Source organism: Andrena cerasifolii, chromosome 15, assembly GCF_050908995.1.
Source record: "Andrena cerasifolii isolate SP2316 chromosome 15, iyAndCera1_principal, whole genome shotgun sequence".
In the NCBI taxonomy this organism is placed as follows: domain Eukaryota; kingdom Metazoa; phylum Arthropoda; class Insecta; order Hymenoptera; family Andrenidae; genus Andrena; species Andrena cerasifolii.
In genome coordinates, this window is record NC_135132.1 from 8,922,918 (window position 1) to 8,941,115 (window position 18,198).

The 18,198-nt window shown below is 48.6% G+C and overlaps 2 protein-coding genes across 6 annotated transcripts; both read right to left on the minus strand.

Annotated features, from left to right (window-relative positions):
• Positions 1-299: 299 nt before the first annotated feature.
• Positions 300-10,914, minus strand: LOC143377266 (uncharacterized). Of its 5 annotated transcripts, none has more exons than XM_076828347.1 (8): positions 10,576-10,914; positions 9,761-10,288; positions 8,686-9,701; positions 7,731-8,598; positions 6,426-6,775; positions 5,057-5,381; positions 4,865-4,932; positions 300-4,778 (listed from the first exon to the last, which is right to left on the minus strand). In XM_076828347.1, exons 2-8 carry the CDS (start codon positions 10,211-10,213, stop codon positions 3,875-3,877), a joined length of 3,984 nt encoding a protein of 1,327 aa, XP_076684462.1. In that variant the 5' UTR covers positions 10,214-10,288; positions 10,576-10,914; the 3' UTR covers positions 300-3,874. The 5 variants fall into 5 exon arrangements, with proteins under 5 accessions (XP_076684462.1, XP_076684461.1, XP_076684460.1 ...); XM_076828346.1 differs by having other exon boundaries at positions 4,865-4,935; XM_076828345.1 differs by having other exon boundaries at positions 5,009-5,381.
• A 123-nt stretch (positions 10,915-11,037) lies between these two features.
• Aux (cyclin-G-associated kinase) lies at positions 11,038-16,769 on the minus strand. The gene is made up of 7 exons (XM_076828348.1): positions 16,528-16,769; positions 15,806-15,867; positions 15,161-15,746; positions 14,314-15,101; positions 13,513-14,238; positions 11,596-12,711; positions 11,038-11,495 (listed from the first exon to the last, which is right to left on the minus strand). The coding sequence occupies exons 1-7, from the start codon at positions 16,649-16,651 to the stop codon at positions 11,388-11,390; spliced, it is 3,510 nt and encodes a 1,169-aa protein (XP_076684463.1). The 5' UTR covers positions 16,652-16,769; the 3' UTR covers positions 11,038-11,387.
• Positions 16,770-18,198: the final 1,429 nt, after the last annotated feature.

Below are 18,198 nucleotides of genomic sequence, written 5' to 3' on the forward strand. Positions count from 1 at the left end.
CCCCCGCGAGCCCAGCAGGATATCTGGGTTGGCGTACATAGGAAGAGATAACCATTTTAATTATGCAAACGTCATGGGGGTCTCCGCGTCACTCGATTCGTGAAACCAGTCGTAAAACGGGTATTCACTGTCCAGATTACGCTCTGTATTATACCAACGTTTACCTCCGCTTCCTATCGTTTCGTAATCTCCCGATATGCGCCTCGTATGTTTATAGGACGATCGAACCTGATAACACCGCCTCGCGGTTTACTTTAAGCTCGATCGATGACTAGGGGAAAAAGAAGGAACGCTCTCGCTTTCAGACAATATATTTATTTCTTAGTCATATGGAGGTTTCAACAATAACAGTGTAATAGTAGGCGTAACAAGAGAGACGAGGTAGGTTACGAGGAACCTAACCTAATACCGTACGCCAACAAGTCACCGAGGTAATAACAGAATACTTGTGACAGCAATATGCATATGCATCCCTACGTGTATGATCTACAACGGTCGCTACGTCGCTAAAGTTGCACGCGGAAATAAAAACAACCCCGAATGAGCGTGACGATGTAGGTTGGAATGCCTCGAATGGCGATCTCCCGAGCATCGCATTTTTACGCGGCGGAGAAGTCTCGCCTTCGATCGCGGCGGCAATGGCCGTTGAGAAAACACATTGGCAAAGCCTCTTCCTTTAAACAAACGACTTCGATGTCTCCGCCCGGGGACTCTCGGGGGTCTCGAGAGTTCCGAACGGAGTTGTTTCGATGAGACTCTGTATAACGATGCTTGGCAGGATTTGGAAATCAATGTAACGATAGTTGAAATCATGGCAGTGCTTCGTAGTGTAGAATAATCTTATTGCCATTAGAGATGGAATTAATATATGCGTTACGGCTAATACGACGCTACTAATAATATTTTAAACGCTAGTTACTTAACCGAATTTGCTAACGATTACTTTAGACTCGTCGAATGGTAACAGCTATTAGTCTTTTCTCGTTGCGATCAGCTCGCTTTATTTAAAGCTCCGAATTGTTTGATCCATTGCGCTCTGCGAAGTCGCCAAGAACTTTGCGCAGCGTTCGTTTGGTTGATGGAAAGAGAAGAGCGTCGGAGAGTTCAATGGTTTGTAGAGAATTCAACGGAGGAGTCTAGTTGGAAAACGAAGTCCAGCTTTTTTCTTAAGTTAAATAGGCCGATTCGTACCGTGGCTCGCTGCAAATTAATATTAAGAGGCTTTTGCTGATGGCAGCCGAGTCGCAAAGGAATGCAGCAGGTACGCTCTAATCTTTCCACGCAGCGTTCCAACTATACAGGCTCTTGTTGGCGCACAATGAAGTAGGGGGCTCGACCTTTAATTCAGTGCAATAATGTCTCTTCAGGTATCTAGTAGAAGACACATATGTACAAGGACTTTCATAAGACAGATTTCTTGTATACGCATTGGAACGAATAGTGACGAAAGGAACACAGGATTGCTACTGAACTAAATTACCGGCAGAACCCGCTTATCAAAGGATTACAGCTATAATTAATTCGATAAGTCTATCTTTGATTTATTTAGGCTCGGGTGGCTCTAAACTGGCCCCCTATATTTGTATTTTGATTACTTCCTGAATCAATTGCAACATACTTGAACGCAAGCCAGTAAATTTTCCGATCCCAGGGTATTGCTTTTTTTTCCCTTTTAATCTACACGTATAAGATAGTCTTGAAAATTCAGTTCCAATGGTCTAGAGTCCAGACTTCTGGAGTTCTAGACTTTTAAAGTTCTGGAGTTCCAGAGTTTTAGAGTTCTGGAGTTTAGATTCTTAGAGTTTCAGAGTTCTGCAGCTCTAGAGCCCAGATATCTAGAGTTTTGGGGCCTAGATTTCTGGAGTTTTAGAGTTCCAGAGCCTTGATTTTGAGAGTTCTAGACTTCTAGAGCTTTAGAGTTCTGGAGCCTAGATTTGTAGAGTTCTAGAGTTTTAGAGCCTAGATTTTTAGAATTTTGGAGTCCTAGAGCCTAGATTTCTAGAGCTTTAAAGTTCTAGAGCCTAGATTTTTAGAATTTTGGGGTTCTAGAGCCTAGACCTCTAGAGCTTTAGAGTTCTAGAGTTTTGGAGCCTAGAGCTTTAGAGTTCTGGAGTCTAGACTTCTAGAGTTTTGGAGCCTAGAGTTTTAGAGTTCTGGTGTCTAGATTTCTAGAGACTAGAACGATTGGAAGGGTGACGCGAATGAAAAAGGAGCTAGTAAAATGCAATTATTCAGGACACTTTCATGGGTAGCAGTCGCGTGCTATCATATGTACACATAAAGAGTCAGATTGAAACTCTGGATTCGCTAACGAAGGACTTGGTTTTGTTGTTTCAGAAGTGTTCTGCGTTCAGTGAAGCTCGCGCAATGTACGTACATTGACGGGAGGGTCTACTTGCTCCTTAAAAGACCTTCAGCAAATTTAATTATAAGTCCGAATACAGCCTCTAACGAGAACCTATGAAACTAAATGCCTATCTCTACGTAATTATAGTAATAGCGAATTGTGTGCTCGAATACGATAACGCTATCCAAGTAAAGAACTGGGCGGATCGACTACTCCTAAGGCCTCTCTCATGAATCCTCGTCAATTAATTTAGTCCCCACACATACAATCTAACAGTCTAAAAGTTGGATAATAGGATCAAACGCGGAACGAGTCGGTCCCGTTTGATCGAGGGGATTCCGTCGTAGGGGAAACGAAAGATGGGACACGGGCATCGATCGATAACAATGTGTCTCAATTCCGATGACGCTGCTCTCACGCGCAATTCCTCAATGAATCTCGTCTACGATCAGTCTAACAATAAGAGACCGACCAGGTCCTACGATTCTCGCGTGGACACGCCGCGCGCGACGTCTCCCTCTGGTGGAAAATAAACGAACGTGTCCTGGACACCGAGCGTATCGTCGGAGGCACCCTAGTAAGGTTTCATCTCGGGATAATAATCCGCTAATAACGAAGGATGGGGTCGCTACGAACCCACGTGTCCGTTGATCGCGAAGCACGTCGCGTGCTGGATCCCCGCGATCGGTACAAAAAGATGGCTCGTTCGATTAAAATCTCGTCCGCCTGTTTACGTTCCTTCTCGGCGGGGGTGTGATAGAAGATTGTGTAGTTTTCTCTCGCAGCGAGTGGTCAATTCTACGCCAAGGGTCTCCGTTGAGCGAGTCTCTCTGCGCTCGATCGCGAGGAGATCCTTGGAACTGGCAGTAATAGCAATCCAATCGTGCTCGCTACCGTGGCGCCACCACGGTCCCGTTTCCGCGGGAACGCGGAAACGGAACCGGGCCGTCCGCGGGTTCGCGAGTCGAGGTCGAGTCGAGGAATACGGCAGTGCACGATATCGTCTAATATCATTACGGGTTACAATTAAGAGAGACTCGCCCAGGCTGACGGTTAATGTAGAGTGTTAAAATTGCCAACAAGAAAATATTTTAGTACTCGTTCAAGTCACTATACTCATTAAGACATTTCTACTAAAGTTTACAGCACTTTTTTTTTTACCTTTATCATTACCTTTTTTTTGTGTCTTTTTTCCATTTTTCTTTTTTTTAATCAACGTATCCTATTTTATATTATCAATGTACGTAACAACATGAACAGACAAAGAGACTCTTCGTTCCTGTCGGATATCTCTGGCCCGTTATTACACGACCCCCGAGCGACTGACTGCCTATGCCTTTAAACATATTTTTTTTTTTTAGTATTTTTTTTTTATGGTTTTTTGTCTTTTGCGTTAAATTGTCGGATTCTTCTACAAATTGACCTATAAATCTGATATTGCTTAAATCAATCAAAGCCCCTCAGAGGCGACGATCCTCGAAGCGCTGTTGCTTTCAAGAACTCTTAAAGCGACGCCTTCTAGATCTATCAAGGAGGATGCAAGTCGCGGTGGTGAGCCCTGGCGCTCAATATAGCTTTCAGCTCGGACTCTAATTGCTTTTTGGTTCGTTCGCTTACCGATCGGCCTCCCACCACCGGCTGCGCGGTGAGCCTCGGCGACGGCAGATCGGCCATCAGTTTGCCAGTGTCTCTGTTCTCGTGGCTCCTGGCCCGCCGTATCGGGGTCTTGATCGGCAGCGCGTCGTTCTTCGCCTTCTCGTGCGTCGGGCGCTCCAAGGAGAGGGTCATTTGCTGGTTGAGCGTGCAGGTGGAGCCACCGCCGACCGCCTCGGAGGACCTGGTGAGGTCGATGGTGCCGGAGCCCCATTCCCGCGACAGTTTCCTGCCGATGGCGGACGTGAGCTCGTTGGTGGGCGACAGCAAGGGGCTCTTGGACATTTGATGGCCGGTGGAGTGCGGCGGCCTGAGCGTGGCGAACACCGGAAAGGATTGTCCACGTTTCGCTGGGCTCCGGGAGTACCTCGGGGCCGTCGCGGCGCTCCCGACCGCAGCGGCGTCGCTCTTGATCGGAGCTAGCGGCCGCAAGGTGGCGCTCCCGCCGAAGTGAGAGCCGAGACGCGGCGGTGGCGAGCCGCCGTCGCCGTGGCTCAATCGCCGGCCCACGGTCTCCAGCGGGCTCCTCGCCCTGAGGTTCGTGCTGCTCAGGGTGAACTCCCTCGGTTTCATCGGGGTTTCCAAGTTGACCGGGGATAAGCCGAGCCTGGAGCCGGACAGATTGGTCGAGCTCCTGCTCTTCTCCTTGCTCTTCGGGCTACGAGGCATCAGAGGGCTTTTGCTACGGCTCCTCTCCCTCCCTTTCTCGTCCTTCCTGACCGCCGACAGTTTGCCCGGCTCCTCCGGCACTGTCTCTATCTTTTCCTCTTGCTGGACTCTGCGGAATCGAGACGTGTCGTTGGTTAATATTGCCTGTCGCCGGAGTTCCCAGAGGAAACGGCCCGAGAATGTTCGTTCGTTTACCTTCGAATCTCTTGAATCATCTCGAAGAACTGGGCTTTGCTTTTCCGTCGACGACGCTGTTCGTGCTCCTTCTGGAACATGGACACCTTGCAGATAGATGAGGAGCGCCGCGCCTTACGGGCGCGAGAAAGAAAAACCACTTACTCGCTTGACGCTTTTTTGGAAGAGGGAGGCAATCTGTCCCTGTCGTACCGTGTGAACCAATTCCCGGGCGGCGTGATGGGGCGACACCAGCTCCACGCAATTGATGAATCTGTACAGCTTCTGCGAGAAGAACATCACGTTCCGGCTGCGCCATATAGAGTCCTCTGGCCTGTGCCTCAGCCTCGGCAGGGTGTACTTATAAAACAGGTGCTCCCCGGCCAGTATGATGCTGCCAAGCACCACGCCCATCCCGAGGAGGCAAAACACACCAGCCACAGAAGCCACGTCCAGAGGTCTCGGCTGGCCTCCTTGCTTGTGCTCCAGGCCTGTGTCCATACCGCCCCTGCCTCGAATACAAGGCAGCCCGCCGTACCTGCAAAGTCGAACCATATAGCATACCAATCGCAAACAGTGAAAAGAAAGGGACATTCCATGCGAACTCTGACAGATTTCGGAGGAAGTTTTCGTAGATTGCTGACATTTGAATATGTTGTAGTCTTTAGTGGTATTTAAACGTACCTCAAAGGATTTTTAGAAATTTTGAAAAATGTCGATTTTTACAGCTGTTTGAAATTAAGTGTTAACTTTTTTTCAATACATTATAGCTATGGAAGCAGTAAACGGATGGAGATGAGCTTTGCGGTGCTTATAGAGAAGACATTGAAGTTTTAAGAAAAGTTTGAATTTTTTTTGTGCAATTATTTTAACCCTTCGTTGACACACCTCCTTTTTTGATCAATTTTGACGTACCTGGGAATCCAAGTATTATGGAAAAAATCATGGATCAATTGCAAGGTCTCTACAATATATTCCAATAGCTTTTTGATTGAAATTTTACCACAGTTTTTGTAAAAAAAATCTAGATTACCACGTGACGAAAAAAACGAAGGAAATCTGTAAAAAATTGTAACTTTTACAAATTTCAATATTAGAAGCTACAAATCTACAGAGTTGCTGTTGGGATGTAATGCTTTGAGAGAAAAAATAGTTTGTACGTCAGCTTTGGAAAAAACTATTTATTTTGCATGTAGAAGGTACAGAGCGTCAAAATCAGCTTATGGGTGGTTCACACCCAGAGTGTCAACGAAGGGTTAAACAAAACTGGTTAAATTTTTTTTTTTAAACTGAAATAATTTTTTCTTAAAACTTCAATGTCTTCTCTATAAGCACTGTAAAGCTCATCTCCATCCGTTTACTACTTCCATAGCTGTAATGTATTAAAAAAAAGGGTAGCACTTAACTTGAAACAGCTGTAAAATCGTCAATGTTTGAAAATTTCGAAAAATCCTTTGAGGTACGTGGAAATATCACTAAAGACTACAATATATTCAAATTTCAGCAATCTACGAAAACTTACTCCCAAATCTGTCCGAGTTCGCATGGAGAATGTCCCGAAAGCGAGCAGAACGTGGCTTACCATTTCTCCTGCAATATATCCAGCAACCCTGTGCTCGTGTAGTTTGCTATTACTTTGGAGATACTTTCTTTCAGCGGGTGCCCCTTTGTAAGGGCCACGGCGTACGTGTCCTCGTTTATGGTGTCGCCGATCTTTTGCAAGCGGCAGCCGTCGTCTATCGCTCGATAGTAATCCAGAATAGGGGTGTCGGCTATCAGGATATCCAAGCTACCGTTCCTTAACCTCTCTACGCCCTCGGCGACGTTTGACAGCGAGTAGCGCGCCATGTGCGACCACAGCGGCGGGTTTGCTTTCTTCACGTAGTATTCGGCCGCGGATGCCCTCGGCGCGCCGACCTTCTGCAGCAGTAACTGCAACACCAGGTGGAGCTATTAGTCCAGTGGAATTAGGATCTGTCTACGGAATAATTCCCAGCAAGCTGCATTTTGGCATGGGCCTTTATATATATGCCAAAAACAATGGCGGATTTAAGGGAAAAGGCCCAGGTGGCAAACCTTCTGGGACACCCTGTATACATAACAGAATTACAAATAAATTTACACGTGTGTGGGATAAAAATTATGGGAAACAAAAAGAATATAGTTTTTGGATGAAATCATAATTTTTTGGGTAAATGGGACCTAGGGGGCCTTCTGGGCCCAGGCGGCAACTGCTCAGGGCTGTCCGTTAAATCCGTCACTGGTCAAGAGTCCCTATCGATCCGACATCCGCTAAAAATTACAGAGGGTTGGAGGTGAAATGGCTGCTTTTCACGAATATCTCGTTATCTAACAGTATTACGACAAAAATAGTTATTATGAAATTTGTAGCTTAGCAAATTCTCTACAAAAAAGGTTATATGAGTTTTTTCGTACGAGTAACCATTTTCATGTGTGGTGGCTTGCAAAACTTCACCCCTCATAATTTTGACAAGGGAAGATCCCGAACCCGGAAATTCAAAAAATTATGAAACTTTGGGAGGAAGTCGTCCGCGAGTAATAATACAAAATGGAAAAATTTCAGGGGACAATTACACCCTCTTGGAGAGAATTTAGGCAGCAAAGAAAATTGCGTTGTATAATTTTTTGAATTTCCGTCATACATTAAAATAGTTACTCTTACGAAAAAAACTCATACAACCTTTTGTGTAGAGAATTTCCTAAGCTACAAATTTCATAATTACTATTTTTGTCGTAAAATTACATAGTTTGACAGCCATCTGGACTTGTAACATTCAATAGCCGCACATTCCAAAATTTGGCTTGCTGGAAATTATTCCGTAGATTGTGCATATCTCCGTCTAATTTCACTGGTGCAGGTACTCACGCTTTTGTCATGATAGTTGCTCACTGCCGAGTGGAAGAAGAGCCCCGCGATGAGGGCGGCTATGTTGGCCGTGTAGGAAGCCACGAAAATAACAGAGAAGCCTCCCCAAATGTTGATGAGAAACTTGTTAGGCCAGGACTTGGGGGCCTTGAAGGCGACCAGGTGGCCGCAGAGGAGGCCCCACATCACCCACAAGGCGGAGGCTATCGAGAAGTTCTTGCTTCGTTGTCTGCCCCAGGGGTTCAGACCGAACGGGCTGAACCACTCGTACAGCGCCACTGCTATGGCAGTGAAGTTCAGGGACGTGAAGACGGCGATCCACAGCTCCGTGCTGAACGGGACGAGAAACGCGAACAGCGGAATCTCGGGCTTCAGCTTCGGCGCGGTCAGGAAGCTAACTCCGCTAAAGAAGTACGGCGTGGTGAAGTCCACTACCTCGGCTCTGTGAGCGGACACGCTCAGAGGCGCGAATGCCAGCTGCGCCCGCCCGGAAACCAGCTCCCCCATTATTCCGTTCCAAGCGCCGCTTCTGCCGTTCCTCTTCCCGAACAGGCCGTCCTGCACCAGGTATAGGTCGTAGCGGAATCCTAGCTCGCGAGACACCACGGACATCAGGTCCATGCTTAGACCGTAACAACACATCACAGTGCTGCCTTGGCGGCAGAATATTCCTCTGAGGCAGAGACCTTCTTGCAAGCTAGTCACCATGGTGAACGGCGACGCGAGCGCCGTGACGATTCGGTACATAGGCATCCCTATCTTCTCGCCGCCTTGCTCGAGGTAGGCCGGAACAATCCCGCCCCCTGGCCAGATGATGGTGTCGAGGTGAACTTCCTTCGCACCCTTCACGGTGCCCACTTTCGTCCATCTGTCAAGGAAAATCCGATTGTCAAGCAGAATACAATTAAACGCGCTCCACTCCCCCGAAAAGGAGGGTAGGTTTCCTCGAACCAACCTCAGTTGAGTCTTATTCCCGGGGAACCTTATGGCTTGCAAGTTCAGCAAGTGAAACTTAGCCTTGTCCTTCGAAATCTGACCCACGGACTTCCTCAGCTTCTGCGTCAAGATCTTAGAGACGTTACCTCTAATCTCGCTGGCGAGGAACTTAGACTTCCGCTCCGGGAGGCACTCCGGCGTGAAGTTCTCCTCCAGTTGCAGCTCCCCCAAACGATTCACCTTTGTCTTGATTTCTAGTAGCGTCTCGTCCAATGCCTGCGAGGTCTCCCTTATCACCCTAGACAATATCGTGTCGCTGCCTATCAGCTTCACGCCAGAGGGCCTTAGGGCGAGCATGCCGACCGGCATGAAGTCCTTAGAATTCAGGTCCTTGTCCGTGAACCGAAACTCCTCGTCGTCGCTCAAGTGAAATCGTTTCTCCTCCTGCTTCACCGCAGTCTTCTCGTTCTGCCACCTGTACTCCTGCAGTCGATGTATGTCGTTGGCCAAGCTCGGCAGAGAGTCCAGCGCCAGGTGGCTCTCGATCACCAGGTTCGCGTTTCTGTTCGCGCTCTCTGCGGGCGCTGAGTTCTCATTCGTCGCGAGCGCCGCCCTCGAGTTGTGCACGATGTGCGTACTAATTATATTCGGCTCGTTGGGCCTTAACTCCGCTTTGAGGTCCAGCCAGAGCCACAGGAACCTCCCAGCGAGCATCTCGAACTTCCCCGCGGCAGCGAGTATCTTCCTCGCGTTGTTCAGATCGCAACCCATCACTATGACTCCTCCGCTCCCTCCTTCTTCGGCAACTCGTCTCAGTCTCATCCTCAAAGTCTTGTCGTTCGTCGGCAGGTGTATAATCGTCCTGGGCGTTAATGTCGGTTGATCCGTTTGCAAAAGATGAGTCACTGGAAGCAGGGTGGTGTCGATGAGAAGAGTGAACGCGTGCCAGTTAGCCCTGTGCATTAAAGCCGCAGCAGCTGCCCCGACTTCTTTGGTACTCGAGCCTATGCGACTCTCGAACCTCCCAAGATTTCCCTGCAAAGCGCAAGCTTCGGTTAGCTGTCCACGGATAGAGAACAAGAATCCTAACAAACCTGCCGAAGGTAGTCCTCGTGCGTGAATGGCAACCACAACGCTGGGAGGTTTAAAGCGGCTGCAGCTGTAACGAGGAACCTTGCAGCTGACCCTCCCCCGATGATCAGGCTCAGCACTGTCTTCCCAGCTTTAATCTCGGTGCAGAACTTGTTCAGCAGCGACAGAGGATACGTCAGCGAGTCTGCCTTAGGCAGTGCCTCTATGTAGGATACATTCATGTCCGCGTGGCTTGACTCCAGCCTCGCTTTATCCCACGCCTTCTGAATATCCGTCTTAAGGGAGCTCTGCGACTGTGTCAGGCATAGCACCACGCGCCACGAAGAGTAAGGTGTTGGAAGCCTGCCCTTGGTCGCTCTCGCAGGCCTGGCCAGGTTCGCGGAGCAGGAGGCTGTCCAGCAGAAGGACGCTCCCAACAAAAATAGAAAGGCAATTCTCCGAGAGGAGCCAGACATCTTCGAGCCTTCTGTAACCTCTCCGCTTTGTTCGCTTAGCTCTCTTGGCTCACGTCATCCGTGTACAGTCCTGGTCTACAATTATCGAAAGCAGTTTAGATTAGGCGAACAATGTTTAGCATTACTCTTTACCAGCCTCGTGTCCTCGCGTCGTGTAGCGTTTCATCACGAAAAAGGCAACTGTGCCCTCGTCGACGGCGCTTTCAAAATACTCCCATTCCCGAAACAGTTCATCGTCACTCTTTCTTCCCTTATTTTTCATAAAATTACGATCCCTCACGTGTAGCGTTAAGCAGTGCGTGAAATTCCGGCGCAGCTCGGCCGCGGACAATTTAGCACGGATATCTGAAAGACAAGTTTACCTTCTACCGAAGCGAATCATATGTCGTAGATCCGGGGGTGGGTGAACGAGTGCCCGAAGATTGCTTCTTGGACGCCACATAATAGCTATCGATTAGGTAACGGTGCGAATTGTCGTAAAATAATGTCAATTGGTCGGCGCGGAAGGCAGGGACGAAACCGTCAGTTGCCCTCTTCTAGACGTCCTACCCCGTGTATAACAGCCATTTTCCAGCAGCCCCTCCCTTTAAATTTCAAGCCAACGGTACTCGCGCAGACACACGTCTACATGCGCGTCCCTCGCGTGTTTCTTTGCCCACGAGGCATCGAAGCGCTGACACCACTGGCTTTCCCTCTTCACCTCTTCCGATCCCGTGCATTCTTACCCCCGAGTGCCTTCGGCCTCGCTGTCCAACAGAACCGCTACCGTACGAGAAAAGCAAGAGGAACCGCGTCGAGAGGGGTGGGCTGTAAAAAGCGTCGTGTTGGCCGGAAAATATCTTTATATATTTGGAATCTTCCTTAATTTACATTTGCCTTATATACATATACGTTATGCCGCGGTATGCTTAATACAGTAAAGTGACCGTACAAGGCTTTATATGATAAAGATGCATGTACACGGGGTGGCCATTGAAATGCAGCTGCAACATTTCGCCTCTGCTACGGATCCGTGATCCTGTCGCTACAGCTAAGACAACATAGCTGGAATGTAACACGGAGCTTATCTTACAGTTTAAATATAATATTTCTCGGGTTTTTCCGCTAGGAACTACCTTTTAAATCATGGACATAGATTTCTTTTATTCTCTGTAACAAGTAACAGTCATTGGAATTAACTAAACAGATTCTGTTGCGACGCGTCGTTCTCGAACGTGCTCCAGGCATTGTTCAGTTCCATGAAGATCAGTTTCGCTATATTCTCGTTATCCGTTCCCGCTTGCTGTGGAAACAAAAGAAACGGGGGAGGAGAGCAGCGCATATAGGTAGGCCTCGCGATTCACGCGTGGTAATAATAGCAGCAACTTGATGGAATCGCATACCTTGTCCGGGTGCACGGCCAGGCAAGCTTTCCTATACGCTTTCTTAACATCCGCGGCCGTAACCAGCTGATGCATCTCGCACCGCTGCCATCTGTCCGCCTCCGGCCACAGAACGGTGTGCATAGAACAGAGAAGAGCACGTAAATTCCCCTTTTTACCCTCCGTCCACTCGGCCACCTTCATCCTGTCCGGGTCCATGGTCTTCGCGGCCTCCACTTTCCTCATTTGATTTATTGTCTTCGGGCTGTCCTTCTCCGCTTTCCTCGAGCTGAAGAAGTTGTACCCCTGACTGCCTAGCAGGTCCTCGAACGCGTCCCCGCTGGACTTGCCGGATTTATTGCCAGGCGCGCCGCTCTCCGCGGGGTTGGCCTCGCCGGTCGCGTTCGATTTGTGCGCGTTAGGACTCGAGTGGATCGGCGTGCTGGCCGGCGCGGGGCTAGCCGACTGTGGAGTATTTGAGTTCCTCGGGGTGCCGTTCCAACTGGACGTCAGACCGGCCCCCAGGGAGCTGACCAGGTTCGCGAACGGGTCCTTGCTCTGCGCCGCGAAGTTCGGCACGCTCGAGTTCCGCGGGATGTTCTCCTCGACGTTCGGCGACTTCGCGGGGTTCGACTTCGCGCTGGGTATGCCTCCCAGCAGGTTGTTCGCCGAGTTGCCGGCCAGAGGGTCGAACAGCAAGTCGTTCACTTCTTGCTTGCCGGGCTGGCTTTGATCGAAGAACAGGTCGTTCACGTTTAGATTATTGTTAGCGTTATCGGTTCTAGTAGTAGGCTGACCGTGCCCGAACAGCAGATCGTCCTGGGCAGGATCGCTAATGGTGGGCACCGTGCTTTTCATTTCCCGCTGGGTGAAAACACCGAAACCCCCAAAGAGATCAGTTTCGTTCTGACTAGAGCTAGAAAATATATCCAGTCCCGGAGTCGCCGCGGGCTGCGGAGTATTTGAGGTACTGGTGTCTGGCATTCCCAGGTTCAACAGATCGGCTTCTAGCATTTTAGCTTCCTCCTTCCTCTCCTCCTCTACGCTCTCTACCTCCTGAGCTGGCTCCTGTTGCAGGTTAACCTCGCTCGCTGCCACCGCCTCGGCCGTGGGCGCAGGCGCCGCTTCGCCTTCAACCTGGCACGGAAGGGAACGTTAAAAGAAAATCGACTCGCTTCAATCCAGGGGTTGAAAACAGTTAGCATATCGGTTTCGGTTCTCGAAACAGTTATGAGAGCTGAGATAATCTTGAAACAGTTATGAGTGAAAACGGTTCTGGCCTATATCGGTTTCGGTTCCGGTTCTACAGAACCGATATTATGTCGGTTCCATAACGGTTATATATCGGTTATACATACCGAAATTGTTGCAGAGCAACTTCCAGCTATACATTGCATTTTCATTCTGTCATCGCGGGTTTTAAAATATTTATGAACAATGTCGCACTTCTTTCGGCCCATTATGTCGATATGCTTTTAAATATCACTGATAACTATTGTACACTATGACTAATATTAATTTGACACTAAATTTAAAGTATTGCTAACACTAACAGCAATAACTTTCCTAGTATGTACAAATTTACTACTAATTTTATATTAATTATTTTTCTCTTTTCAATACTTAATTTACAGGTGCTGTCTTTCATTTCGGCTTTTACTGCATTGATGGAGTTTTGAAAAGAGAGACACCACATAGAGAGGCCCAGTGATAAAAAGACTTATAAACAAATGTTATAAAACCGATATATAAGCGTTACGGAACCGATATAGTATCAGTTTTACAGAACCGTAACCGAAATCTATATAGCCAGAAATTTCGGTTCCTTATAACAGTTATTTAGAATATCGGTTCTTCATAACTGTTTCATTCAGAACAATTTGAAACAGTTATTCTCGGAACCGTTTCAACCCCTGCTTCAATCCCGTCGCGTTTTACCTCTTCAGCCTTGGCTGTCCTAAAGTTCTCTAACGTCTCCTCCATTTCCAAGGTCGAGCCGAACAACGGGTCCGGCACTGGCCTCGAGGAAGACGGTTCCGCCTCCCAGGGCGCCGGCACTCTAGCTAACTTGGAATTCTCCTCGGCTACCGTAATATTTAAAACAACCCGGAATTTGCCGCCGACTTCTGGCGTGTCGTCCAGATCCTTCTTCTCGAACGTCAGAGCGTTCTCAGTCAAGGGTATGTAACCCGTGTGAAAGTGCAGCGACGCGATCTTTATGCCGATCACGCGGCCCAGCTGCTGCCGGGCGTGGAATATCACTATAGTCACGTCACCGCGAACGGTCGCGTTCCCCAGCGCCAGCGAGACCTTCCCCTCCATCATGCCGTGCAGCCTCATCTCCTCGTACTCCAGCCGCTTCGTCGAGAACACCAGCGCGCCGTTGCTGTATATGTCGATGTACGGCCGACAGCCGTCCTTCGCTCTGGTGAACAACGGCACCGGCTGTACGATTAGACCGCGAAGGGCCAGCGGTTTGGTGTGCGGGAGCACGCCGCTACTCAGCAAGCTCATGTAATTAATACTGCGCAACTCTGAGGGCTGCAGCTGGGGCGGCTGGCAGCGCCTAGTCGTGAACAACGCTATCGCCTCTTCGGGGGTAGTCAACGCTTTAGCATAGATGAGTAAAGTGCAGGCGATCGTGGCGCTCGCTCGATATCCATCCTGGAAACAGAAATGACAGCATCGCAGGCCTATAACTCACGGCTCCTACTACCAGCCTAGGTTCAGCGTACTTACGGTGCAATATAATACTACGATGTGGTTGAAGTCCGCGTTCAAGTATCGGTAAACGTCCTGGCAGATTTGATACAAGGCGGAGAGCAGAGGAGCGTTGGAGTCCGACGACGCGTAAGCGAACGAGCAATCGATATGCCTGCCGGGAAGCCTAGTTACGTTCGGCCGGCCGCGGGAGAGGTTGTACAGCTGGATGCGAGCGGGAGCCGGGTGGCGAGCCTGGAGGAAAGCCCTGACGTCTTCCACGTGGTTGGCTCGGTAGGCGGACTCTATCCCGTCCGCCGGGTACGGCATTATCAGTATACGAGAGGTTAAGTAACTTGCATCTAATTCAGTCCTAGCCATGCTCTGTTGCACGGTGTGCATCACTTTGCTCGAGGTGTCCTTTAAGTTACGCAGGATACTACCGGCGCCGCCCTTCAACGAGCTGAATAGGCCTGTGGTTTGAGCAACCGGGACTTTCGCCACGGCTGTCTGAGCCGGCGCGGGTCTCGGGGGTGGCATAGTCGCTGGAGGGGTCGGCCGCGGCGGAGGAGCAGGTGTGCTGGGCGGCGGGGCGGGTCTAGGCGGGGGCGGCGGGCTTTTAGCTACCACTTCTACTTTCGGGGGTTCTCTGGGATCAAAGCTGTTCGACTCCGCTATCGCTGCGAGGCGCTCAAGAATCATCGACGTGGTGAGCCTCCGGACCGGGGACACCTCCAAGCATCCCCTCACTATATCGTAGAGACAGGACAAACGAGGATTCGCCGGGAGCGGCGGGTACTTGCCGTTTACGATCGCGAGCTTGTTACCTATAAACACAATCGAGTCAACGAGGCCTAACTTTACCCTCCGACGCTTCATTCTATACCTTCGGGGAACGGGTGCCTTAGCGTTATCAGGCAGTACAAGATGCAACCGAGGGCCCAGCAGTCGACCGGCGGGCCGATAGGCTCGTTGTTCCACGTGTCCATCATCTCCGGGGAACGGTACATAGGCGTCGTGTACTTCGCCATCTGATCCTCCAGCGTCGCGCGTTTCTGAGCGTTCCACGACGGGTTCGGTAAGATCTGCTGGCTCGAGGCGCTCCCGAAGTCGCAGAGCTTGATCAGACCGTCGGTCCCGATCAAGAAATTCTCCAGCTTTATGTCTCTGTGGATCAGCGGCTCGGGCTGCTGGCTGTGCATGTGGTGCACAGCCTTCGTCGCCTGGTAGGCTATCTTGCAGATCTGTCCGAGGCTCAGCGAGCTCGACGACAAGCTCCTCAGCACATCCGCCACTGTGCCACCCGGACAGTACTCCGTTACCAACAGGTATTCGTATCCCTTGCGATCCTCGCGCTCCAGGCGCTGAGCGTACAGATACTGGATTACATTCTGGTGACCCGACAGCCTCTTCAAAGTCTCTATCTCCTGTATTATATTCTTATTAGCATCCTCGTCCACCGCAATCAGTCTCTGCAATCACAGCACAGGTTACGGTCCAATCGCAACGCTCTCCGCACGGATATATTCACCTTAAGCGCGTACTCCTTTCCCGTGTTAATATCTTCCACCGCGAACACCAGCGCCCAACCACCTGTCGACAGAACATTCGGCGTAAATTATATACCAAAAACAACGACGTATATACGTTCTTTACCTAAGAATAGAAAAAAAGTAACGCGATCCCCTGAACGAAGCAGGATCTCACACGGCGCTCAACGCTTCAGACATATAATCATTGCAACATTAAGTTTGAGTGCTAAAAAAAGCTTCCCCGCTATTGCAATATCTTTTTTTAAACTTATCAGTCGCAAACTCACGCGTTTGTCCTTTGGTTCGTATCGATATGTTTATCGTTACCAGAAGTCTACCGGACGTACCTGTTCTCGAAGAATTTTAATAATTCTCTCGGCGATGTATAGACGAAAATGATAAGCCGTTATTTGGCTAAATAACGAGCTCGTAATAACGGCGTCAATTAGTCGTTTCGGGGGTTTGATGAACCGAGGGGGTGAACGCTGCGAATTCAGCTCGCACTTGTGGCAGCGAGGTAAATGTCAAAACAGAATTTGACACATGTCAAAAGGTTGGTGGTCGACTGTCAATGTGCGTGCGTGCGACTGTTTTACGCTGCCTCGGGGAATAAACACGGGCGATGGATATTGTTAAGCGATTATTGAGGCGATCGGCCCGCAGGGGTGGGTTAATTCGAAGGAAATGCTACGGCGAAGTGGAAGGGTTGACAGAGACTCACCCTCGGCTAGTAGCCTGGTCACGCGTAATTTCACATTGTTGATATCCAATACTTGTCCGACGTATTCGTTCGTGGTTGTAGCCCCGTTCAAGTATCCCAGAGCAGACCTTAAGTAATCCGACATATTTCTTTAAATGTATCCCTTAGAACCCCCGGGAAGCGTTTACCTAAAGTTACAATGCAGACAGCCGATGCTGCCCGGCCATACTGTCTTTGTGACGTCATTGTCAGTGCCGTACGTAGACAGTTCGCGCATCGATGACTTCGAGACGACGGCAGAGTTCGCGATAAAGACGAGGTTTACGTAGATTATAGATATTAAAAAAATATTTCGCAACGTGTTTCTTTTTTATCGGGAAACATCTGTATCTAGGGGGAGAAATCAGCCCTCGAAGTTGAGAGGTAAAAAACACGTTTGCCCTGACATCCTGAGAATTATGCGCTGTAGAGAAAAATATTTTAGAGGAAAATGATGTATTTTTTTATAACAAATTTAGCCACGTACTCGGATTTTGCGAAAAATGACTACTTTTTAGTATATTGTTTAAACAAGTTAAGTGGCTGAATTTGTTATAAAAAATACATCATTTTTCTCTAATTTCTTATACTGGGGAAGAGAGGGGGTAAGAAATCGCCTAAATTACCCTTTCGTAATTTAAGGACTGCCCCTAACAAGGGAAGATCCCGGATCTTCCCTTGTAAGTAAAGAATTGTTTCAATAACGGATAAAGTAAAAGTTGATTTCTTCGTTCATTTTTTTTTAACCTCGACTCGCTATTCGAAATTTTTATTTAATTCAAATTTCTCCCCATCTCGTAGGTAAATTTTATTTCCCTGCGCGATATATTTATTTGAATCTCGCTCAAGACGAGAACTTAAATGCGATTACAATAAAGAAAATCAACGTAGAATTAATTTCAAATTTTCGCTGATTTTCAGGGTAGAGGGGCTTCTCTTTATTCCTATTTAAATATTCACGAGAAAAATGTATTGCGAAATGGCGCTTTTGATTTACGTGCGATTTCCTTACGAAGGGAAACGGGGGAAAGAGAGAGTTATCGTACACATCGATACACCCAGGTAAGTACATATTTTGCGTACTTTCACTTTAGCTTTGAATAGCGAGCAATTTTCCCGAATTCGCATTAAACACGCGCATGCGTGTTTAGTGACACACGGCGGATTTTGCGATTCAATCATGGAACTAAGAATTAAATGGACGGAGCACAAAGTCTCAACATGGACGAGGGGGTCGAGCCAGTCGATCGGGAGGAGAGGAGTCATGGTGGACGGCTTGTGATTGGCGGAGTAGTACGCATGCGTGTCGCGCTTTATTTGAAACGGAGTGCTTATATAGGGTGTATTCATATATATATATGCTTACATATGAGCCCCTCAATTGACGAGTGACATAAGTTTTACCAAGTCTTAAGAGACCAAAATATAATGCTGCAATTGCGTATCAACATTTCAAACTCAACGACGAACTTAACCATACAAACAGGGCCGTTCCTGGCGGGGGTGCAGAAGGTGCCCCCGCACTTGGGCGGCCAAATCTAGGTTCGGCCGCAGACCGTTTATTATATGTAAAATTTTGATTAATAAGAATAATAATCGAAACTCTTTTGCACGATAACTGTTTAAAATCATGTATGTATAGATATAAAAGTA